Raw genomic sequence first — 25,820 nt, 5'->3', positions numbered from 1 at the left:
TCCATTCTTTCCTTCTATTTTCAGTTTTTTTCTTGTCCGTTCTTTCCTTTCTCCCTCCCTCCTCCTTTGTTCCCCTTCCCATTTGAACCCATTTCCTAATATCTATTATACATTTTAGTCCTTATTTCTATTTTTGGTTTATTACACTAGAGAAACAGTGTGGTAATTAAACGTGTGTCTGATTTATTTCACTTGAGAGTATGTGTCAGAAGTTTAAAAAATGACTTTCTTCTGATAATCTTAACAAAACTAGTAAAATGCTACATGTACAATCAAATGCAGATAAGTTTCAAAACAATAAAAGCTATCCATAATTCTTCTCAGACATAACCTTCTAAGCTTAATTGACTTTTTGGTGGAGTGGACAGGATCTTCCTATGTAGACCAGGCTGGCCTTGAAGTGGTAATCATCCTGCTTCAGCCTGCTGAGTGCTGGGATAACAGGCATGTGCAATAATGCCTGGCTTAGATACACATTTTTTTTATTATACACATAAATTTATTACTGAATTGAAATCAAGCATAAGGAAAGCAACTATGAGTTATCACTACACATTTATTAGGATTAGCTGAAATCTGGAGCAGGGACAGTACCTGATTAGTGAAGATGTGGAGCAACAGGAACTCTCATTCAGTGCTTGTGGGAATGCAGAATGTTGGAGCCACTTTAGAACAGAGTTTGACAGTTGCTTACAAAACAAAGCGTGCTCTTGCTATATGATTCAGTAATTTCATTACCTGGTATTTCTCCAAATGAGTTGAAAACTTCATGTCCTTGCAGCAACCTGCACCCAAATGTTTTTATAGCAGCTTTATTCTTAATTGCTAAAATTCGGAAGAAACTAAGATGTCTTTTAGTAGATAAATGGATAAATTGTGGTATATTAATATAATGGAGTATTTTGCATTAAAAAGAAGCCATAGAAGGACATGGAGGGGGAGCTAACAAGCTATAAAAAGACATGGAAAAAACTTAATGAAGGCTGGGCATGGGGGCTCACGCCTATAATCCCAGCACTTGGGAGGCTGAGGCAGTAGGGTTGCTGTGAATTCGAGGCCAGCTTGGGCTACACAGTGAGTTCAAGGCCAGTCTGAACTACATAGCAAGATCCTATCTCAAAAACACAAAAGAACAAACCAAAATTTAAAAAAAGAAACCAAAAAGAAATTTAATGTATATGGCTGAGTTAAAGACACCAACCTGAAAAGACTATATGTATATATATATTAAAAATATATATATATTATATAATTCCAACCACATGGCATTCTGGAAAAGGCAGAGATATAGAGATGAAAAGATAATTAGTTAGCAGGAGTTGGAAGGGAGGGATGAATCACGAGCACAGAGGATTTTTAGGGCAGTGGAACTACTTTGTATAATGATGGCTACTTGACATTGTATATTTGCTTGAACCCATAGGATATATAGGCTATAACACCAAGAGTGAACACCACAGATGATGATATACTGTATATTTCAAAAAGCTAGAAGATTTTGAATGTTTTTAATGCCCCATAAGTATGTACTTTTTTTTTTTTGAGATGGGAGTCTCACTGATTTCTTATTATTTTCTTCCTCTTTTTCTTCTTGCTCTTTCTCTTTTTCCTCCTTCTATTTTTTCTCCTCTCTTCCTCTTCTTTCTTCTTCTTCTTCTTGCCCTACTGGGTAAGAACCTAGGGCCTTCACATTGACTAAGCCCATTAAATTTTTTTTTTTTTTAAATTTTGAGACAGGATCTTAAGTAAGGCATGAAATTGCCAAGGCTAGGCTTGAATTTACAGTCCTCCTGCCTCAGTCTCCGAGAGTTCTGGGATTATAGGCATGTACTAGTAGTATGCAACCACACTAGTTTCTTTAGTTTTAAAAAATGTTTTATTGTTATTTATTTAATATTTTGGAGACAGGGTCTTGTGATATAGCTCAGGGTGGCCTTGAACTCACTATGTAGCACAGGCTGTCCTCGAACTCACAGTGATCCTCCTGCCTCAGCCTCCCAAGTGCTGGGATTACAGGCATGTGGCACCACAGCCACCTATTTAAAAAAAAAATTTAATAGTATGAGGTTGTTGAAAAATCTCAATAGATGTACGTATATACTTTGGTACACAAAAACTTTTTGAGGCCCTTAGTATGTCTTTTCTCATTGTTTAATTAGCTGCAGTATCATTGCAGTGATGATGTCTGAACTGGCGCCGCTGTTTCCTGTCACATTCCAACTTATTCTTTTCATTCTAGCCATGTGAAATGTACTCCCCCTCCATGTGAATATGTACCTTCTACTATACAGGGCAAAATACTGTCCACTGGAACTGCTTTACTTCCTCTCCCTTGTGCTATCTTCTCTTCTCTTTCCTCTCTTCCTTCCTTTTGAAGTTTTTTGTTTACTTGGTTATTGTGTGTCTTCCTTGTTTTGTGCCACCTAGAATAGTTGGTACTCAATACATGCTTGTGCAACAAATGAATGAATGAACTAAAGTGAAAGGTTTTCCCTTTCTGTCCCTCTTTACCAGCCGCTAAAGGTAATGAAGGTAACAAGTCTGGTGCATATATTTTCAGATATTTGGCTACACTTTTACTCTGTAAATAAATACATACACCCTGGGCCCATGCTCTTGTGTATGAGACCATAGTCTTGCAGAACTTATGCTTTTGCTGTGTGTGTGTGTGTGTGTGTAATTCAAATGTAACATGGACATCTTTCCATGCCAATACATAAAAATATAGCACTTTCTTTTAAACAGCTGTATTACATTTCAAATTATGAAGAAAGTATGATTTTTTTTTTCTTTTGGAACTGGAAATTGAATTCAGAGACTTCACACCAAGCTACATACCCAGCCCCCTTTTTTACTTTTTATTTGAGAGAGGGTCTCATTAAGTTTGCCCTGGCTGGACCAGAGCTTGCAGTTCTCCTCAGTGTTCCGAGTGCTGAAATGATTTTTAACCATCTCTACACATGTCCATTTAGTGTGCTGCTGGTTTTTCATTATTGTAAAATAATTTTAGCCCTTTCTATAAACAAATGGTGTTTATTCAATGCTCTAAGACTACCAGACAATCTCATTTCCTTGGGATGATTGCTATTTTGACATTTCAGTTTTTAATAGCTTTTTGCTTCTGATAATGTTGAATATTTAACAAACACTTTCAAAGATCAGGTTCTACATAATTTCTAGAGCTGTGCTTCTCAAAGTTGGTCTATGCCTCTGTGCTAGCATGGGAACTTTTTAAGCAATCTATGAAAAGATGCTAAGCATGCTGATCCATGCCTGGAATTTCAGCACTAGGGAAGCTGAGGCAGGAGGATTGCTGTGCATTTGAGGTTGGCCTGGGCTACGTAGTGAGTTCAAGGCCAGCCTGGATTACATGGCAAGACCATGTCTCAAAAAACCAAACCAAAACAAAAAATGTATGTATAAAATATACTTTATGTATGTTTAGAAGTAACAAAACCTTTCTTCAGTTCTGGGAATAAAACCTAGGGATTTTCTAACACTGAGCTACATCCAGAGGCCATGTTATTTTAAAATTTGAGAACAGGATCCTACTAAATTGCACAGATTGGCCTTGAACTTGTGATCCTTCTGCATCACCCTCCTGAGTAGATGGAATTACATGCATGCACCACCATGCCTGGCTCTTTCCATGTTTTATAGTTTAATTTATTAAATTATTTTATGAAAGAACAGAAATAGCCTAAATTTAATGATTAAGAAAAGAAAACTTACATGTTTGCTTAGTATCAGTGAACAGCTCTCTGCACAAGTATACATACATAAGGTAGATAGTTTAGAATATTATCACTGGTAACTGCTCAGCTTTTCTCACCAAGTTGCACAAGTACATGTAACTTCTTTTATTGCATGGATTTTTTTTTTTTTGTACTGGGGATGGAACTCTCGACCTTTTGGTTGTGAGGCAGGTGCTGTGCCACTGAGCAAATCCCCAGTCCTTGCATGGGTTTTGATTGGACTGTGTGTGGCAGGCACCAGAGTAGTACTACACCGTGCCCTCCCCACACAGCCTGCCACTGTCGTGTAAGCAATTTGAGCCTGAGCACTGCACAACCCAATCAGGAAACTTATCAATAAAAATGACATTATAAGCCAGGTGTGGTGGTACACACATGTAAACCCAGCACTCAGGTGGCTGAGGCAGGAGGATTGGTGTGAGTTTGAGGCCACCCTGTACTACATAGTGAGACCTTATCTCAAAACAAATAAACAATTAAAAAATCACATAATGTTAAGAGTTTATTCCAGGCATGGTGGTGCATGCCTGTAATCCCAGCACTACTCTGGAGGCTGAGGCAGGAAGATTGCCATGAGTTAGGCCAGCCTGGGCTACATAGTGAGTTCAGGGCCAGCCTGAACTACAAGGGGAGACCCTGCCTCAAAAAACCAAAAATAAAAAAAAGTTTCCAATCTTGTAGGTTGCATTACTACCTGTCCAGGATTGCATTTGGCCCTTAGGCCATGGGCTCTACTCTCCTAGTTTAACCTAATAAAGAAAACATGCCTTGTAAGCTGTATTTGTTTTTAATTTAATTTTTTTGGTAATTCATTTTTATTGTATTTAATATAAGTTATCAGTTGATGATTGGAAAAAAATGTTCTGGAGCACAGTTTGAGACCCAGTGTCCTCAAGTGCTTGGTAAGTACTTCACTTATTTCTGATTGCATATTCAGGCAGAATATTTCTGTCTTCATTTGGGAAGCAAGACTCGTAATTTAATAGCTTCCTTTTCTCAACTTCATTTTCAAGTTAAGTATTTAAACCAGTTTTATAAGAAGAAAGTTCTTGGCTCACGTAAATTTCCCCTTGATTTTAGATTTTCATTGGCCTCAATTTAACCAGTGCCACATCTATTTCTGTACTTCCTCTTCCCAATACACAATGTAGGAAAGAAAATAGATTTTTTGCTTATCCAAAAGTTTAAAAGTCAGTTATTTTTATTTTATTTTTTGGTACTGGGGATTGAACTCAGGACCTTGTGCTTTCGAGGGAGGTGCTGGAACTACTGAGCTAAATTCCTGGCCCATTTATTTTTTAACAGTGTGTGTGTGTGTGTGTGTGTGTGTGTGTGTGTGTGTGTTTGGCTGTGAACTGAACCTAGCTAGGACCTTGGCATGCTAAGCACACATTCTATCACTGAGGAATACCCTAGCCCTGAAAAGTCAGTTGTTTTTTTTAAAGGAGTTGCAGATTTACTAACACTTTTAATTCCAGTTCTGGACTCTCAAGGCTTGGATAGACTTTAGTCACAGTAAATTTTAAAGGTAAGAGTTATTTTTACCAAAGCAATGTATTCATTTAACTTAAAATGTCAAAAATACTGAAAGACATAAGAAAAAGCAATACTCAGGTGCCCAGTCTTTTCCTATGTGCCATTTTAGCTTTCCAGAAGCTTCCATTTGCACCTCTTTTAGCTGTGTCTGATAAACTTCTCTTTGATTAAGTCTTCTATTTTAATATTTAATTTACTTATTTTTCTAAGAACTTGTTTTCTTAAGTGGTAACTTTTTTATAGCATCCAATTCTATTTTTTCAGGGATACAATGTATTCTCTTTTTTTTTCATACAATTTTTTTTTTTGGTACCAGAGGATCCAACTCAGAACCTTGCTTGCAAGGCAGCCGGGGGTCGGGGGTGGGGGCGGGGCACCACTGAGCTAAATCCCTGGCCTGTTACAATGTTTTTTTTTTTTTTTTTGGTACCAGGGATGGAACTTGGGTCCTTGCACTTGCACAACAGGCAGCGAAACCACTGAGGTAAATCCCTGGCCCACAATGTATTTAAACTCTGAATAATGATTTTTTTTTTTTTTAAGCAAGCTGCTGTTACTTCCATTGTTTTTCTTTAATCTTAGCCTTTGTTATGGTCTGAATGTTTATGTCACCCCAAGATTCATATGTTGAAAACTTATCCTCAAAGCAATAAATAGTATTAAGATTGGGGATTTAGGAGGTGGTTAGGATGTGATGGCTCTGCCCTTACCAAGGGGATTAGTTTCCTTGAAAAGAGGCCCAAGGGAGCTTGTTCATGCCTTCTGTCATGTGAAGACACAACTGAAAGGTGCCAGCTATGAAGGGAAGAGCAAGCCCTCACTAGACACTGAGTACGCTAGTGCAATGATGGTGAACCTTTTAAGATGACTGCCCAAACTGCAGCCCAAAGCCCACTTATTTCTCACAAAGTGCCAACACTGCCTTTAAACCTGAATACTGAGATTTTAGTTTAGAAAAAACAACTCACACATTACCATCTTTGTCTTAAAAGAAAAATAACACATGTGGCACCACTGTGCTAGTGTGTTGATCGTGGACTTCCCAGCTTACTGTAAGCAAACTGTAAGCCTGTTCTTTTTTTTGGTACCAGGGATCGAACTCAGGTCCTTGTGCATGTGCAGCAGGCGGCAAAACCACTGAACTAAATCCCCAGCCAGCCTGTTCTTTATAAATCATCTAGTTTATATTTTTGATATAGCAGTCCAAATGGACAAAGACAGTCCTTTTCTTTTTAACTTCATTTTTAGACTCAGTCTTTATGTTAGTTCCTTTTTCCTAATGCATGGGAGACACTAAAGCTGACTAGAATGCCTCTGTGAATGGGCACTGCTTATTGACAATAGTTAAAGATTTACTGTAGCAGGAGAGACAATAGGCCTGATTGTTGTTGCTGTATAGCTCCCCAAATCAGTTATGTATCTATAAATTGTTTCCTCCAAAGTCAGCCAGGTTCTCCAGAGATACCTTTGGTCTCTTGCCTGATTGTCAGTTTGCCTGCCACACTTCTAGGAGCTGAGTAAGACTTTTAATTAGGATATAAAGCTATGCTGCTGAAGAGATCTAAAAGTGCAGTGGCTTGAAGAACAAGGTAGTTCTCTTTTGCATAACTGTCAAGGTGGATAAATTATCTCAACCTATTCATTCAGGGGTTTGTTTTCCTTCTGTCTTTGACCAGCACCATCAGTATCACCTAAAATGTTGTTAGAAATGCAGATTTTCTGGCTATCTCAGATTTACCAAATCAGAACCTTTAGGGATGGTGCTTAGCACTTTCACAAGCCTTCTGAGTGATTTTGATCCCTGTTTAGGGTTAAGAACCATGGCTTTAGGGCATTGTCCTTTTCCAATTGGTAAAACAGCCTCTCAGGCCAGCTCATGTTCCAGCTTGAGGAAAAGGGAAAAGATGCAGGAATATGTTTGCATTTATTCTTCTGGTGAGAGCTTAGTCAGATGGTCACACTAGCTGGGATAGGCATGGAAATGTGCTCCTTGCCTGACATCTCACTTGCCCTGCAATAAGTCAGTTATGGAGGAAGAATAAATTTTGCAGGGCAATAAGCAGCTGGCCAGAGTGAGAGAACAGTTTGGTTCATGCATCCGGCACAGTTCATTTTCACCAAATTCCCTGTTGTCAGTGCACTCTGCCTATAATATACCTGGTGTTCCTGAGACCCTGGTCCTTTCTGGAACAGTTTCCTGAGGATAAACCCATCTCTTATGGGAACTGAGCAGTAGTGGCTGAGCTGTATGCTATGGGGGTAGAAATGAATTTAATGACTTCTTAGAGTTTTCAGTCAATTATGTGGAAAGTCTGCTACTTTACCTGGTACAAGTGCTATCTGGTGCCTCTGTTCCTGAACTTTGCCAGGACTATTTTTGTAATATCAGCTTGTTTTTCATTGGTTAGTTAGGCTTCATCTTCCTTAGTGCATGAAGCTAAACCTTTCTTGTACTTGTCTTTGTGGGATTATGCCTTTTAAATTTGTAGGCTTCTCGCTGCTAGAATTTTGGAGGGATGTGAGATAAACGAATGTGTTCAGTTTGCTATTTTAAACTGGAAGTACCAATCTGAAGAAATGGTTTCCATGTGTCTTTCACATTTAGGATAGAGATTCATATATGGAAGAGAAAAGGAAAACTTATAATTATGTGGAGAAGGTCATGGGCGCAATATAGTTAATGCATTATTTTAAGCTTAAGTTTGGAAACTAATTGAAAAATGACTTTGAAAAAGATACATTAAATGTTGAGCAGTACCACCTTTTATTTTATTTTTTCAGTAGGGAGGTTTGCAAATTTTTCATTTCAGTTGTTTTGGATAATTTGAACAGTCTTTACTGCAAATACTCAACTGCAGACACATAAGCACAGCCATTAAGTAATATGAAAATGAAAAAATGTGACTATATTTTCAATAATTTTATTTACAGAACAGGCTGTAGGACACCTGTGAACCACAGGCCGTAGTTTGTTATCCTGTGCTTTTTTTTTTTTTAATTAAATTTATTGGTACATTTTAAGTATACAATATAGTTACATTCAACATTAGGATCTTGTACCTTTACATGATGTATCTTGATTCTTATTTTTTCCCCATTCCCTTGTCCTCCCTTCACCCCCTTCACTCTTCCCTATTTACAATGACTTTGTTTCCATTTTTTCCTTTTCTCATATTTTTTTCCCTCCTTCTTTCCTTTCCCCTACCCCTTGTTATCCTGTGCTTTAAAGCATTGACTCAGCTGGGCGCAGTGGCACATGTTATAATCCCAGCACTTGGGAGGATGAGGCAGGAGGATTGCAAGTTGGAGCCCAGCCTGGACAATTTAGCAGTTTTAGCAGGACTGTCTCACTAAAACAACAAAAGCCCAAAAGACAAAACAAAACAAAAAAGAACTTTATTTTTTTAAACAATGTCATATTTTCTATTTTTCTTGACTAATTTCTAATGAAAAGTTTCATTCCTCCAAGATTGCTTTTGGTGCTGCTTTAATGGATCATAAATTGTTCTTTCAAGATAATATTCTGGATTTGAGAAATAAGGAAATGGGAACTAATAGAGAATGGAGTTGAAGACCTATAAATTATGATTAGTTGATGATTAACAATAGATGGAGAAATTAGCAATGTAACAATCTTGTTTTACCAGAAATTTTGAAATTCCTACCCGAAACAATTTTCAATTGAAACAAATTTCAGTTGCCTCCTGCTCTACCTACAGGCAAGGTCTTCCGCTTGACCTTGAAACGTGCCTTAGTGTGTCCCGAAATGTGTTCCATGACTGAGCTCCCAGCCACAGAGTTTCTATGGTCACCTGTATTTGGGAAATAGCACATCCTATCCCTTTCTTGGAGACTCCCATCTACGCTAGCAGAAGACTGAGAAGTTCTGCAGAAAAGCTTCAACTCACAGCTTTTAAAATATGTTTAATCAAAGGATCTTCTACCAAAATAGCATCTATTTATGTCCAGTGTAATAATTCCAGGGAGTTGTGATACAGTACATGGTGTTCTGGATCAGGGCTGTTTATGACCTCTAACTGGAATTTATATGTCCCCAAATTTCCATGCCTAACACTGTATAGCTAATCCTATCTTTTAGACTGGTTTTTGACTTTGTATTCTGTCTTTAGAGGGTCCAAGGATAATCTGACAGTTTCATTGAACCTGCTTTTTTTTTTTTTTTTTTTTTTTGGTTCCAGGGATTGAACTCAGGACCTTATGCTTGCAAGGTAGGTGTGGTGCTCCTGAGTTAAATCCCTGGCCCTATGCCTTTTTATTTATTTATTTATTTTTTTCAGTGCAGTCCTGGGAATTGAACCCAGAGCCTTCACACTGACCTACCATCCCACCCCCTTTTAATTTTTTTTTTTTTTAATTTTGAGACAAGGATTTGCTAATTAATTGAGTTACCCAAGCTAGCACGAACTTTTGATTCTCGTGTCTCAGCCTTGGGATTATAGGCATGGACCACCGTGCTAGGCTAATTCCTATATTGAGTTCTATCAGACACTGGAAAGAAATGGAAAATTGACACTAACCTGGGAGTGAAACAGGAAGGGCTAGACCATTCCTGAGCTAGGGATATTAGATAAGACCTAAATGGCTTAAGAAAATTCAGTGAGCCTAGCACCTAACTGACTGTGCTCACTGTTTTGGGCTGTCTTTTCACAAAAGCTCCATGTTAAGAGGCTGTATTCATGTCTGTCTCTGTCTATTTATTTTATTTTATTTTTTGAGACAGGGTCTTACTTTGTGGCTTAGCTTGGCCTTGAACTATGTAGTCCAGGCTGGCCTCTCTCAGCAATCCTGCCTCAGCCTATTGAGTACTGGGATTACAGCCACCATGCCTTGCTATATTAACCATTTTGTACTGCAGTACCTACATATCTTAAATGAGTAATTTATAAAGAACAAATTTATTTCTCTTTGGAAGCTGGGAAGTTCAAGGTCAAGGCAACAACAGATTTAGAGTCGGGAAGGGTTTTCTTGCTGCACCCTCACATGGCAGAAGAGTGGACTGGCAAAAGGGAGTGGAAGCTCTGGGAAGGTTTTTTTTAAAGACAGGGTTTCAGTATGTAGCTCATGCTAGCCTCCAACTTGTGGTCCTTTTGCCTCAGCCTCCCAAGTGCCACCACTTCTGGCCTGAAGGGATTTATGGGCATTAATCCCTTCCAGAAGGTAGGGTCCTCATGACCTGATCCCTCCCCTAAAGGCCCCACTTCTAAATACTGTCACATTGGGCATTAGCTTCCAACACAATGACTTTTGGAAAGATGCATACTTTCAAACCACAGCAGGCCATGTGAGGTGGGAGAGAGACCCATGTCTTTTGATCATTCCTTTTTTCTCTGGCAGTAAAACTTGTGCTTACAGAGTTGTGAGCATTCAAAAGTATACTTCCTACAAGTTCTCAGAAAGGCATGGTAAAACCAGTGGTGATTCTGCAGCATGGCTCTTAGGAAGATCAGGGGCATACTCCTCAGTGCAGTTCCAAGCAAATTAGAGAGCTGGGAATGGAGGTGCATACACCCTTGGTTTATTCAAATTAAGTAAAGGTGATTCAGGCCTTAAGATAGCTGTGGTTTTATTATCATAAATAATTTTAATCAAAGGGAATGGAATTTCTGAAGACTTAAGCATTATTTACAAAGCATAAACTCATCAGTTTATTCCAAAGGTGTTTACTGTCCACCCACTTACTGTTGCATGCTGAAACTACAAAAACGAATGAGACAGCCTGCCCTTCAATGCAACGGTTGGCAGGTGAAGACCGGCTAGAAAACAAACTACAGTATTCTAACATCCCTACCACATCAGAGAAGTGGGCATGGAGAGATTTAAAGAATTTCCCTTAGGGAGGTGATTTTTGAATGCCTCCAAGGATGATTTGTTCATTGAATGGGGAGGACAAGGTTGCAGGGAGAAAGAGCAGCCTACAGGAAGGCACAGAGGTGGGGAGCTTGTGCCCTGGTGTGGCCGGTGTGAAGGGCACGCCAAATCAACATTCAAACGTTGACAGAGAAGCTAGAGGTCATTAATCAAGGAGTGGCGGTGACTTAGGGGATCCCAAAAAATTAAATTCAAGGGAGCTGGTGGAGGTGAAAGGGGAAAGGAAGATAGGAAACATTTCTGGGAGGAAACATAGTGTTGCGCTACACGAGACCAATCATTTGCCAGGGTCTACCTAGAGGTCTTTATACTTATTATCACATTTACCTATTAGTTTTTTATTAAAAAGAATAAACAGATGCACGGATAACATGGCCATGCTACTGTCCCATTTGTAGACAGAACTACGGGTTTTAGATGACTGAAATAACAGATCTAGTAGACATTTCTCAAGCAGGTAAGCAGTAGTAGGAAGGAACTCCCGGAACAATGCAAATGGTAAGTCTGTGAAGAACACGATAAAAGTTTTATTTTTATACTTATTTTTAGATTAATTTTTTGTGCCATTTATTAAAGTGTTTCATTGGGCTTAACTGGGTGGAAGTTATTTGGCCATAAGAAACCCGCATCAAAACCCGGACGAATCAAGAAGTAATTCGAGTTTTCTGACACCCTTTTCCCCAAAAGTCCAGGATCTAGGGCACTGTTTTAAAATGGGCCTCATTTTTGGTTCATGTAAGCTTCTGCGTTGGTCGAGGGGGAAGCTTGGTCACTACACCGACGTGGGCGAACAGGTGATCAGGGATCACTAGTGTTTCCCGGGCGAGACAGTGAACTCTCCTCCTTCCCCGCCTCCCTCCCCCAGTCTGGAAAGGTTCTGGATCCGCTAAGCCGTGCGTCGCACAGCGGCGGCCAGAGCAGAAGGGTATGGTCGCGCGTCCCCATCGCGGCACAGAGGGGTAGCCGCAGAGCCCTGGAAAGGTATGAGCAGGGAATCGGGGCGAGGACTGCCTCTAGAAAGAGCCCAGGGTCAGGCGGTGGGGGAGTAAGTTGCGAGTGCTGGTGTGGAAGGGGCTGCCCGGGCCCGTGCGCGGCCGAGGGGGCGGGGAGTCGCGCCGCGCTGCGGAGACTGCAGATCAGGCGCGCCGCCCGCGCACTCGCTCGCCTCGGTTCCCGAGGCCTCGGGACGGCGCTCGCCCTGAGGCCCAGCCCGCCGGCTAGTACCGCAGCCCGACTGCTGCGGCGGCGCGGCGGCCGCCAGGGGGCGGGAGCTGCGCCGCGAACAATGGCAGCGCTGGGCGGCTGACAGGCGCGAGGCGGAGCGGAGGCAGCGCGTGGGCGGGCGCGGGCGCGCGCAAGCCTGGCTCGCCGGGGCGCGGGCGCGGCTGCGCGGGCGGGGGCGCGCGGCGCGAGCCCGGGAGGGCGCGGCGGGAGCTCAGGGAGGCGGGCGGAGGCGGGCGGAGGGGAGCTCTAGGGGTGGAAGCCGGCGGCGGCGGCGGCGGCGGCGGCGGCCGAGCGGGGTCAGTTTTCTGTAGTGTTTGCTAATGTTGGAGCGGTCTGCAAAGTGTCCCCGGCGAGAAGGTAAATATCCTCGTTGCGGGCGCCCGGGAGGCCCCGACTTCCGCCCCGCTGGCGGAGGAGGCGGAGGGCGTTGGGATCCCTGCGGGTCCGCGGCCCGCGAACCCTGCGCGGAGTGGCCTCCTTCGCGGCCTCCCCTCCCCCGCGCCATCCTGCCCTCCTGGGGCCGGGGGAGGGGAGGCCGTGGGGGCTGGGCCGCCGGTGCGGAGGCGAATGAATGGGGGGGGACGTGTGTGGAGGGGGTGGGACGACACAGGTGTCCCGGGGGGGAGGAGTCGGGAGGAAGGCGAGGAGGCCGCCCGGGCGGGGTTGTCGAGGTGGGGGACCCGGCGGCGGTGCGGGGCAGCGGGTGCGAGGCGGCAGCGGAGAGAGGATGGGGAGGCCCGGGCGCGGAGGGGAGGGGGCTCTGCGGAGACTGGACCGGGGCGCGCCAGGGTGGCGGTGGTGGCTCTCTGTATAATGGGCAAGTGGCGAAGACGTAACTCGCCGAAATGGGGATGGTAGGTGGGGCCGAGAGGACAAAATACATCCTCTGACAGGCAAGTTCTGCCATGGCTCTTAGGAACTACTACGGTGATGGCTCGGCTTAAAGGGATAGTCAGCAGTCGTGACCTTGCTCGGGCGAAGGGAATTGAGCGACAGACAAAGCTTAGTTACAGAAGCCACAGTGTGAGGGAGGCACTCCAGTCTCTCCTGGGGTGCAGGGACGGTGATGGTAGAGGGTGTTCTGCAGAGGCTGTTGAGGCGAACGTAAAGCTGGGCTTCACAAGGAGGGGGCGGGGATAATGGCCATGGGCTCTGGAATTACATGAAATTATGAAGAATTTTGCATTGAGAATCTTCTTTGAAAGTGGTCCATATTTGTTGTGATGTTATCTCCCCCAAGGTTCACAGGGGCCATCCAAGTAGGGTAGACCCGGGAATTTTTTTTTTTTTTTGTAGACCCGGGAATTTTGAGTTCAAAAGTGGGTGAATCTTGCAGAAAGGATAAAGATGATCCTTTAAATGTATTTCACTGTTAACTATCACTGTTAACTAAAAACCTTTATTATTTAATGCTCGAGTTCGTAATTTTGGTGAACTTTTGTTGAGCATCACTTGGCTTCTGATGTATCCTTATGTTTTAGAAAAGTGTGGTGTACCCTTGAAATCAAAATTGTGATGAGCAAGCAGAATAATAGTAACATTGTAGGAGAAAAGATTGCAACATTTGTTCAGCAGGATATTTCTTTCCCATTCTTGCTTTCTTAAAACGATTCACATACACTGTTGTGAAAACCCAGGTTTACTCTGCTTCTCATTTGTTTTGTAATATGGCAAGTTTTTCATTGTTCAGTTTGGCTATTTTGTACTTGTTGTTGAACCCAAAACCTTCCCTGAATGACAACCCCAGCTCTTTAAAACATTCTTTCTTTTTCTTTATTCTTTTTTTATTTTTGAATTTTGAGAACAGATCTGGCAAGTTGCTAAATTGCCCAGGCTGAGCTGGAATTTGTAATCTTCCTGCCTCAGCCTGGAGTGGTGGGATTACAGGCATAGGACACCTTGTCTGACTCACTTTGTCTATATTTTATTGCAAACCAGAGATATCAAGTGTCACTTGAATTGTAGATTAACTTCATTTTGCAGTAGGCCTGTATAAAATTTGTGAAGCAGTGATGCCATCCTGGCAGTGGGGGGAGGGTGTGTGCTTTCTTTCCCCCTGCTATGATTTCAACTCTAGTTACCACTGCCACATTTCATTAAATGGCAGTGTAATATGAAATCTACTTCTAAGTGATGATTAGTTGGTAGGATATGGTGCATACTTCTTCACAAGTCATTCCATTTTTTTTATATAAATCAGTGTTTTGTAATTTCAGAAATGTTGCCGCATTATCCAAGTATGTAATGTTCATTTCAAATAACATGCCTTGTAATTTAAATTTTTTGTTTTCAGTATTGGAGATTGAACCCAGGTCCTTTGCACTGAGATGCCCTTTTTAAAATTGGAGACAGAGTCTCTATAGTTGCCCAGGTTGGAATCAAACTTATGATCTTAGTGCCTTAGGCTCCCAGTGTGCTGGGAGTGCAGCCATGGGTCACAGTGTCCAGCTGTAATTTTAAAATTTTAATTTTTTTGGGAATAATTTAACTATACAAAAAAATTGCAAGAATAAGAACAATGCCAAGAACATCCTTGTAACATCAATTTACCCATTTATTATTTTCTTTTTCCCATTTACAATTTATTTCAGTCACACAGAAAATGTTTGTTACCCAGACCCTTTAAGGGTAATGTAAATATGTTATGGTCCTTTACTCCTAAATACTTAAACCTTAACAGAAAACCTTAACAATTTTACATTTTGTCATACTTGTCTTGTCCAGAATGAAATTCTACAAATAGTGGCTTCATCATCTTTTCAATAAAGAATAGAAACATATCTAAGGTAGTAATCAAGCTTTAAACATAGAAAGTGAGGCTGAGATGTATTCTTGCTTAGGTTCTAGAATATGTAGTTGGTCAAAATGTTTGTTTTCTGTGTATCCAACCTCTTAACTTCTGTTATTATTTCCTTTCCTTTTGTACTCTTTTTGAGCGCTGGGTGTTGATTATAGAGAGGAGAAAATCTAGGTATGGCAAAGTTGAATTGTCTGTTTATGCTAGACTGCATAGAGATCAGTATGTAGTGTGCACGTATGATTAATTGCATATAGATACATTTGTGCTCTCTGAGGTACTCAAGAAAATACTGGATGAATATTTAGTATTCATAATAATTGCAGCACATTTATGTATGTATCATTGTTTGATTTTTTTATTAAGTCCCCACAATTCTATATAGCTGCCTTGTCATCACGTTGTCCTAGAGGTTGAACCTTTGATTTTAGTACAGGAGAAATTTTAAGAAGGCACGTGGTGAGAAGACTTTGAAACTGTCTGAACTGTGTTTAATCCTAGCAATGTGACTATGGGCAAATAGCCCAACCTGTAGGAAAATGAGGATAAGATTTACCTCCTAAAAGATTGAGGATTAAATGAGTTCACGTGAATATGTCAAAATGTCACTAGGCATATAAAATTGGTGTCTGAAAAATCTATTTCCTTTTGTCTTGGCTGGTGGTGTGTGGAGTTTTTCAGTGGAGTAGCTTGTAGAGTAACACTTATATGTACAGTATTTAGAATCTGTCATAGGCTCTTAGATGATACTGAAGTTTATAATTTTATTTTCCTTATTTTAATGCATTTTTTTTGGATACCAATTTTAAAAGTTAAAATGAAAAACCTTTTTAATAACCTTATGGATTTTTTAGGGTATGGTACTTTGAGCTGGTATTTAGTTTGGTGATAGTTTGTAGTCTAAGAATGAGAATAGTTAGTAAATGCTTTCATTTTTCATATTGTCAAATATGTGCTTATATAAAAAGTTTATAGATTTTTAAAAATTATAGTGTCATTCTATAAAGCAGTTTTTATTGAGGGTTATACAGATTTAATTTTGTATAGCTTTTAATTTATCAGATGGGCACAATGCAATTCGTTTAAAGGAGTGTGTTGTATCAGCAAATAGAGGTTGAATCTTTAATTCTTCATAGATAGTAAGTTCCCCAGTTTGTAATGCTCTCGCATCCACTGACCCACCTGTTTTTTTTCTGTTTGTTTGTTTGTTTGTTTGGTAGCTTGGAGTCTGGAACTGCATGTTCTAAAGTGCCTGATTGGATATCACTGTAGGACATTTTTGAAGCATGTGAGTAGGTTTCTCCAAAAGTGCTTAGTTGTAATTGGATTAAATTGTAGCTGGAATTTTTTTTTTATTTTTATTTTTGAGACAGGGTCTTGCTATGTAGTTCAGGCTGGCCTTGAACTCACTGTGTAGTATAGACTGGCCTCAAAACTTGCAGTGATCCTCCTGGCTCAGCTGGTATTACAGGTGTGTGTCACAACGCCTGACTCTGGAAACTTTTTGACAGAGAGGGGGAGGTGGATATTATAAAACAACAGATAGTATAAAACTGCTCTGCATCTTCTTGATGTGTCTTGATATTTTATCAAGTTGTTTAAAATATAGGACAATTTGGCACTGTGCCTACCTAGCAAGAGCAAGGTCCTAAGTTTGATTCCTGGTACCAAAAACAAACAAACAAACAAAAAATATATACACACATATATATATGTGTGGGACAATGAACTGGGTATATATATATATTTTTGTTGTTGTTGTTGTTGTCTTTTTTTGGGGTTTTTTTTGGTACTGGGGATCAAACTTCGGTCCTTGCGCTTGTGAGGCAGGCGGTGGAACCACTGAGCTAAATCCTTGGCTTTGAACTGGGTATGTTTTTATTATTTATTTATTTATTTATTTATTTATTTATTTTTTTGTGGGTATATTTTTAAAGAAGAAATGAAGTCTTAAAGACATGTGGCATTGTAGTAGGCATATTGAATAGTCCATGGTATAGATATGAATTACATTTTTTTATGAATTACAGTTTTATGTTGATGTAATAACGTCTTTGATGAAAAAGAATAACTTTAGAATATTATCTGCTTACCTTTACTGTGCTACTGTACACAGACTAGTTTCATATGTTTTGGCTTATTTATGTAACCTCATAATTGTGAAGGAAAAGCTTATAATTATAGTTTTTTTGTTTTGTTTTTTGTTTTTTCCAGTACTGGGAATTGAATCCAGGGCCTTTGCATGGAGCTACATCCCTAGTTCTTTTATTTTTTAAAGACAGTCTCACTAAGTTGTATAGGCTTGGCTTGAACTTATGATCATCTTCTTTCAGCCTCTAAGAGTGCTAGGATTACAGGCGTGCACCAACATTCCTGGCTACAATTGTCAATTTTAAGCAAATAGGTATTTTTATTTTTCTTATTTCATAAAATACCTTTTGTATATTAGAAGATTAGAACTTGAAAAAATGTCCCTCAATATTTTACTGTGCTTAGTTCTTGGAGTCATTAACCTATATTACCAAACTGTAATACTGAAGAAATATATACATATTTGAGGTTTAGAGGTTTATACTAAAAAAAAAGCATAATGAGTTTCTCAGAGTTGGTGTATGCTTAATAAATAATGCTAAATTTAGAAAAATAAAGGACACTAAATTACTAAGATGTTTTTAGTAGCTTATGTACAACTTACCTTCCAAATGAATTATTTTCAATTAAAGAAAGAGAAAATTGATTTAGTTGGTGTTTTTAGTTATAGCATATTTTAGCACCAGTTAATGAATGTACACTTTTTAATGACCTCTACTTTCGAATGAAAAATGTAAATGTAAGTTTTATAATTTACCACATTCAGTTTCTAACTTGTTTGCTCATGTTGAACAGGGAATTTATTGCAGGTTAATTAATACTTAAAGTACCATGAGAGTATTGAATTTTAGAGTTGAATTGGATTATCTTATTTCATAACAGATGGCCTCAGAATTTAAGAGCTTATAACAACAAACATTATCTTATAGTTTCTGTGGGTTAGAAATCAGGGTGCACTTAGCTGTCTGTGGCTTGGGGTTACTTAGACTGCAATGAAACTGGTTGGGGCCGCAGTTGCATCCAAAAGCTTGACTGGTGGAAGACTTACTTCCAAATTCATTCTTGTGGCTCTTGGCAGGATTCAGTTCCTTGGGGCTCTTGGACAGGAGACTTCACTTTTTGCTGGCTCTTGGCCAGAGGCTTCTCTCAGTTCTTTGCATATGTGGACTTTTCTAAAAAGGCAGATCAAAATATGGCATCTATCTTCTTTTAGAGCAAACATGAGGTTGAAAGAAGGTGAAATCTAAGACTTTTCATAGCCTAATCTTGGAAGTATTATCTCATTATTTGTTCTGTATTCTGTTAGTTAGAGGCTGTGTACTACAAGTAGTTTAACTTATTGTTTGTTTATTTTGGTGCAGTCTCACTGAGTTGCTGAGTTGCCCAGGCTGGGCTCAAACTTGGTGATCCTCCTCCCTCAGCCTCCTAGAATGCTGCGATTACAGGCATATGTCAGTGCATCTGGATTGAAAAACAGAAAAAAAAGAAAGCAAAGTTAACACAAATTGATTTGACCAAGGGTTAAAAGGTAGTTTCCTGAAGAATTTAGACTAAACTCAAATTTACCAGTACCCAGGTCTTGTGCTCTTTCTACAGCATCTGTTGCTTTAGAAAAGCAATAAAAATTAATACAGGTGCTGAGGACGCTAGTGTGAGAAGTATTGAAAGTTTTCAAAATCTTTCTGAATTGACTGTCATCATGAGAAAATGGTAGCCCAAATACATATGTGTCACTGTGTGTACATCTATAGAACCTTTGCTTCTGAGGGAAAGTTCAGTATTAAGATTTTGTAGCATCAAAATTTCTACCCAGGTGGTTGGATTTAGCCCTTTTGCTGTGCTGTTGGTTGGTAGATAATTTTTTTTTTTTTTTGGTACAGGGGATCGAAAGCAGGTCCTTGTGCTTACGTAGCAGGCGGCGAAACACTGCGCTAAATCCCCGGCCCGGTTGGTCGGTAATTTTTAAGGGGGAGGTTCTTCTACATAATTTATATTTTATGTAAAACTCTCCCATTTTAAGAGCTTATGATTTGTTTGTATATGAATTTGGGGTTTACTTCTCTGCTTTGGCATCCATTTTCTTTACTTCATTAAGTATAGAAGAAAGTTACCACATGAAAAGAAATGTAACCAAAGGGAGGATTTCAGGCCTAGAAGGAAGAAAAGCCAGATATAGCAATTGGATTGTATCATGACAGTGACTATATTCTTTTTTAAAGAAAATTTTATGTGAAATTTTAACATGCATAGTATTTGTTTTTTTTTTTTGGTAGTGGGAATCAAACTTGGGACCTTACGCTTGGGAGGCAGACAGCAGAACTACTGAGCTAAATCCCCGGCCCCGTATAGTATTTTTATACTGATAATAGGAACAAACAAACAAAAACAATAGAAAAAGAATGTATCTAACAAGGTAATCAGACTATTTATGCTTTTCCAGAATACCGTGTATTCCATCTTCTTTAGATTTAGTTTATCATAAATTGATGGGAACAGAACAATTTAAAAACTGGCTGGGGCGAAGGGTAAATACATTAAATTTTATTCTGAGACTTTTAGATTTGTTAAGAGCCTCCCTTTTTCTGGGATTTTTTTAGAACTCTAGAACTGGAAGGGACTTTGTTTGACAATCTAAAGCTACACTGTCCAGTAGCCACATGTATTTATTTAAATTTAAATCAGCATTCAAGAAAATGAAACATTTTTCTTGATTGCATTTCACATGCTTAGCAGTCACATGTAGCTAGTGTCTGCTTGTTTAGACAGCATATGTATAGAACATTTTCATCATCATACAAAGTTGTATGACTTATCTGGATCAACTCCATTGTACATTTGACTTTGATCAAGGGCATGTATTAAAATGCTAGTCATTGAGGTTACCACCTAAATTGAATTTTATTTCTTCATTTTCATTTTCCAGTTTTTGGAGCCGTGAGGGATACAGAAGTTTGATCAATATTGTCTTAACATGCTTCAAATAAATCAGGTGAGTATGGATTAAGGCATGTCCTACTTAAAGAAATTGTGGAACATTGTAACTCAGCTCTTCTATACCTGTAATGTGGTCACTGCTTAGTAGACTGATTACATACTTTGTAATCTTTGTTGGAGACTGTGCAGGGCAAGTTGTTTAAGGAAATAGTTGTAGTCCTGAAAGTTGATAATTTCTGAGTATACAGAGCAAAAGATCTTTCTGCTCTTCTTGATGTCACATCCGTCCAAGACTTGGTGTGTTCAGAATGCTTATCATGAAGTAGTTTCTGTAGCAGGCAGTTCTGCAGACTCAAAGCATTTCTATCTCGTGAAGTACATAGTTGTATCCATGTGTTAAAATAAGATTCTTTTTTCTGAAAAGGCTAGAAGGAAATGCTCTGCTAGTAAACTACTATATAGTGTATAATACCTTAGACTCACTGGGAGAAGTATTTTTCTTAGGTCTTGGCATTTCTTCAAGAACATTATACATTTTATATCTTCTGAACAAGTAGAACATTGTGTTGTAAGTATAACATTACATAATACTTTATTTCTTTTGTTTGCAAGGAGAGGGAAGGGGTGTAATTAAATTTTTCTGTGGCTTGAGAAAGTATTCTGGATTCTTTTCTACCCATATAATCTCAGTCATCTTGCATAAGAAGTCTTTGGTTCCTGTATATTGAATAACCATCTCTAAGCCAAAGACTTTTAAATTTATACCTGGTCTAGGCCTCTTTTCTTTTTTTTTTGGTATCAGGGATCGAACTCGGGACCTTGCACTTGTGAGGCAGGCAGTGGAACCACTGAGTTAAATCCCTGGAGCAAGGCTTCTTTTCTGAGCTCCATACTCTTCCAATTTTAGTATATGTGCTGCTGAAGTGAGCACTGAGCTCCAGACTCTTGTTTTTTTTTTTTTGGTACTGGGGATCGAACTTGGGTCCTTGTGCTTGCGCAGCAGGCGGAGAAACCACTGAGCTAAATCCCCAGCCCTGAGCTCCAGACTATTAGTCCAACTGTCAACTTGATCTCTTAACTTGGGTGTCTACACATCTCCGATTTGATGTGTGTCTCAGAAATAACCTAAATGCTTCAGTTATACTGGTCTCTTTCAGTTCCTAGATTGGATAAGATCATGCTGGCTTCAGGGACTTTGCACAGACCACCTCTGTCTGGAGTCTCCAAACAAGGTTACTTGACTCTAGGCCTAATATAAACTCTCCTAGCACCCTGCCCTGTTATTTAGTGGCATGATAACATTTACAGTTATACTATTATATATATAAAAACATATATAATGAAACATACATATATATATATATATAAAATATAAATATATGTATATGTATGTGTGTGGTCCTAGGATTGAACCCAGGGGTGCTGTATCTCCAACCTTTTAAAGTTCTTTTTTTTTTTTTTGGGTACTGGGGATCAAACTTGGGTCCTTGCGCTTGCGCAGCGGGTGGTGAAACCACTGAGCTAAATCCCTGCCCCAACCTTTTAAAATTTTTAAAAATAATTTTCAGATGGGCTGGGCATGGCAAATGCCTGTAATTCTAGCACTCAATAGGCTGAGGCAGGAGGAGCACTGCAGGTTTGAGCCCAATCTGGGCTACATAGTGAGTTCAAGGCCAGCATGCACTGCAAATGAGATCCTGTCAAGAAAAAAACAAACAATTTTTTTTTTTGGTAGGGTGGATTGAACTTGGGACCTTGTGCTTGTGAGAAAAAAATTTTTTTGAGATGGGGTTTTGTTTTACCCAGGGTAGGCTTGAATTTTGTGATCCTTTTGCCTCAGCATCCTGAGTAGCAGGATTACAGGTGTGCATTACCGTGTCTGGCCATATTTTTTTTTCTTGTCATTATTTCCCACATAATACAGTGTAAGGACATAGCATTTACAATACATGGCATTTATGTTGTGTTAGGTATTATAAGTCATATAGAAATGAAAGTATATAGGAGGATTACATAGATTATTGTAAATACTATGACACTTCATATAATCTTGAGCATCCATAGATTTTTGGTATCTGAGGAACATCTTGGAACCAACCCCCCATTGATATGAAGGGATGACTGTATTTAATGTCTCTTTCCCTTTCTAGAGAGTATGTTTCATGAAGACAATAACTTTGCTGTCTCTTACAGACTTAGGTCCTAGAATAATGTAAGTACAGTGGCATCACAGTTCACAAACTTAATTTGTTTTATGACTTTGGAAAAGATGGCCACATTTGTGTTTGTGTGAGAAAGATGGCCGTGGTCATGTTTGTCACTGAAAGCAGAGTTTGCAAACAAAAACAAAATATTGCCAAATGCTTCTGTTTGTGAACTAAATTGTTTGCAAACAAAAGCATTCGTGAACCAAGGTATCACTGTAATTTTTATATATTTGCTGGATGAATAGATGAATGGTGCTAGGGTTATCAGTAAAGCAAAGAGGTTTCCCATTTTTTCAACAGTAACCACATAATAGTGTTGTCAGTTGTGGTACTTTTTTTTTTTTTTTTGGTACTGGGGATTGAACTCGGGTCCTTGCGGTTGCACAGCAGGCGGCCAAACCACTAAGCTAAATCCCCGGCCCAGTTGTGGTACTTTATGATGCTTGTGTTATACAGATGTCATTAACATAAATCTCCCTTATGCAAGTTTCTTTGTTTTTTTTCCTATACTAGAAAAAAATTTTTTTTTACTAGAAAATTTTTCTGTGCAGCAAAATTATTTTCATCAAACACATTTGTTTCTAATAGAGGCCTAAAGGAATCTTAGCATGTACTATTCTAAGTGCTTCCAGTACTCTTTTTTTTTTTTTTTTTTTGGTACCGGGGATCGCACTCTGGACTTCCAGTACTCTTACCGTTGTCAAATCCCATTGGAAGCATCAGTGGCACTTTATGAAACTTGTCTTGTCTTGCAAACTGTTGTAGATGTGAGGTGCTCCTACATAGTTTTTTATGGATCCTGCTATTATATGGGTACCATTAGAATAATTTGTTTTATATTCTTTTTTTTTTTTTTTTTGGTACTGGGGATCGAACTTGGAATCTTGCGCTTGCGAGGCAGGAGGCGGAACCACTGAGCTAAATCCCTGTCCTGTTTTATATTCTTATATATACTGATGAAAATGATCATTTTATGATAGCCAAGTTCATTGAAAATTTTAGGGTACAGATCAGTACTAATGAGGATAAGGTTGCTACATTATAGGTCCTATTGAATCAGGTATTGCTCACAATTCCTAGGCAACATTCTTCAGGGTCACAAGCAATTTCTAGGGCTTTGTCTAGAAGTTATACAGAATGTCTGGTGATGTACGTACTTGACTTTTAAAAGATATATGCTCCTAGAATCATTTAAGGGCCCTTTCTTCTTGTCAACTAAGTTTTATCCCTCAAATGTTGAAGTCTTAGGGGGAAAGGTAACATAATTGGTTATATAGAAGCTGTTATAAAGACTTTCTCTTTAGCCAAACCTAAATTTGAATTCTTAAACTTATTAGTGATTTTCATCTCATTACTTTCATGGTGTCTGCTTTCTCATGAGAATGAAGATTGACAGATAATAGTGAAAAGGGATGAAAGAGAATTTAAACTGATCTTCAACTTGAAACAGTTGAGATTTTTGCTGTGTAATTTTCAACACTGTCTCTAGGATTAGTTCTAAAGTTTTATTTGGGAGGTCTTATTTTCTTATAATGTCTAAATAACTACATTCTTGTCTTGTCCTAGCAGATTCTTATGTATTCCTAAAAACTAATTAAAAAGTAGGCCATTTCAAGGTATTGATATTGGACTATACTAACTTATTTGATATTTTACTTGATATTAACTTTGCCTGACATTTTTATGTGGGATATGGAAGTGTTTTATGTTTTGTTATGATAAAGGCACTTTATTACTTTAAATTGTGGTCCTCATTTTTACTTTCGTTCTTTTAAAGAATTTGTGTTATTATCTATTACATCTCATGCTTACGGTAGAGAAATTGGGAGGTCTAGATAAGCAAAAAGAAAAAAGTGACTAAAAGTTCCACTATTCTTTGACAGAGATAATCACTGCTAATAATGTTTTGTTTTGGAATAGTGAAATTTATTTAATCAAGCCTTTATGTTTGGACAGATTATTGTATTGTAGTTAGTGCCACAGTGCCACAATTTTTAATATATGTCAGTTTTTCTGGTTATTAAACTAATCTCTATATATGAAATACTTGTCAAAGGGGGTACATGGAGTTGAAGATACTTGATGCATAAATACCAAAAATATGAAGTTATATATGTTAGTAGTATGTGGGGATGCTTATTTCCTTACTTGTCTCTCTCTCTCTTTTTTTGGGGGGGGTACCAGGGATTGAATTGAGGACCTTGCGCTTTCGAGGCAGGTGCAGTGCCACTGAGCTACATCCCCTGGCCTTCCTTACTTCTCTTACAAATTTTCTACCTTTGCCAATTTGTTTGACAAAAAGTGGTGTTTTAGATTGTATTCTTATGCTTTGCTATATTTGTGTGTTTTCCCGTTTGTGAATTTCTTGTATGTGTCCAAGGTTATTTTTTCCTTTTATTTGAAAATGACATTATTTGGATTATATATACATTCTTTTATTTTTTAATCAAGCAAGCTGAAACTATTTCTGTGTATGGATAAAAATACGATTCAGTGCCTAAGTAAGATTGAAAGATTTGATCAAAAGTGTTCTACTCACACCAATTAGAATAGATATTATTAAAACAGGAAAATAAGCTTTGGTAGATGTGGAGAAATTAAAACTTGTGTATTGCTGGTGGGAATCCAATATGGTACAGCCACTGTGGAAAACAGTTCATTGGCATTCCTTAAAAAATTAAACATAAAGTTACTATGTGATCCAGCAATTCAGTTCTCAGAATATACCCAAAAGAACTGAAAGCAGAGATTCAAATGGATACTTGTGCAACAGTGTTCATAGCACCATTACTTGGAATAGCCAAAAAGCAGAAACAACCCAAATTCCATCAACATATGAACAGATAATGGTGTGTGGAGTATTATTCAGCCTTAAAAAGCAGTGAAATTCTGATACATACTGCAGTATGGATGAGCTTGAAGACATTTTGTTGAGTGAAATATGCCAGACATAAAAGACAGACACTACTGTATATAATTTTGCTTATGTGAAGTACCTAAAATAGGCAAATTCATAGAGACAGCAAACTAGAAGTTATCAGGGGCTTAGAGGAGGGGAGAAAAAGGAAGTCATTGTTTCATGAATACAGACTTTCAGCTTAAGATATTCTTCAGGAAGTGAATGAACACAAACTGTGGCAATCCAGATAATGGAATATACATTCTTTGAAAATTTTCTGAATTAGTATTTATAAGCATTACTTTTTAAATTCATTATTCAGCAAATTACGAATGGGAATCTACTGGTCTCCAGGGTACCGTAATAGGTAGGGGTTTGGTATATTTTGGGACTTTTATTCTGTTAATTCATTGTAAGCCCCTAGCAAAAGGAAACTCATTTTAACTTAATATTGCAACAAATATAAATTAAGATACCTGTGCTGTAAA

General features: G+C 38.9%; 2 protein-coding genes across 12 annotated transcripts in view; both read left to right on the top strand.

The window, feature by feature from the left end:
• Ube2w (ubiquitin conjugating enzyme E2 W) overlaps positions 1-17,535 on the top strand; it is a 106,682-nt gene extending 89,147 nt beyond the window's left edge. The window contains exons 6-7 of the mRNA XM_087190494.1: positions 16,422-16,489; positions 17,416-17,535. Coding sequence (XP_087046620.1) covers positions 16,422-16,489; positions 17,416-17,520 — 173 coding nt within the window. The 3' untranslated portion in view covers positions 17,521-17,535. The remainder of the gene's footprint in view (positions 1-16,421; positions 16,490-17,415) is intronic.
• Stau2 (staufen double-stranded RNA binding protein 2) overlaps positions 12,029-25,820 on the top strand; it is a 282,856-nt gene continuing 269,064 nt past the window's right edge. For 2 of the 11 annotated variants that reach the window (XM_087190488.1, XM_087190483.1), the window contains exons 1-2: positions 12,626-12,761; positions 20,216-20,281. In XM_087190488.1, coding sequence (XP_087046614.1) covers positions 20,264-20,281 — 18 coding nt within the window. In that variant the 5' untranslated portion in view covers positions 12,626-12,761; positions 20,216-20,263. Of the gene's footprint in view, positions 12,162-12,625; positions 12,762-16,419; positions 16,490-19,684; positions 19,706-20,215; positions 20,282-25,820 lie in introns of those variants that run through there. The other 9 variants (XM_087190485.1, XM_087190484.1, XM_087190479.1 and 6 more) reach the window with 9 other exon arrangements.

Source organism: Heterocephalus glaber, unplaced genomic scaffold (assembly GCF_053883595.1).
Source record: "Heterocephalus glaber isolate CG9 unplaced genomic scaffold, H.glaber_assembly_v1.0 deba00001553, whole genome shotgun sequence".
Taxonomy (NCBI): Eukaryota; Metazoa; Chordata; class Mammalia; order Rodentia; family Bathyergidae; genus Heterocephalus; species Heterocephalus glaber.
Note: the sequence above shows the minus strand (reverse complement) of the source record. Positions and strands in the feature narration are given on the sequence as shown.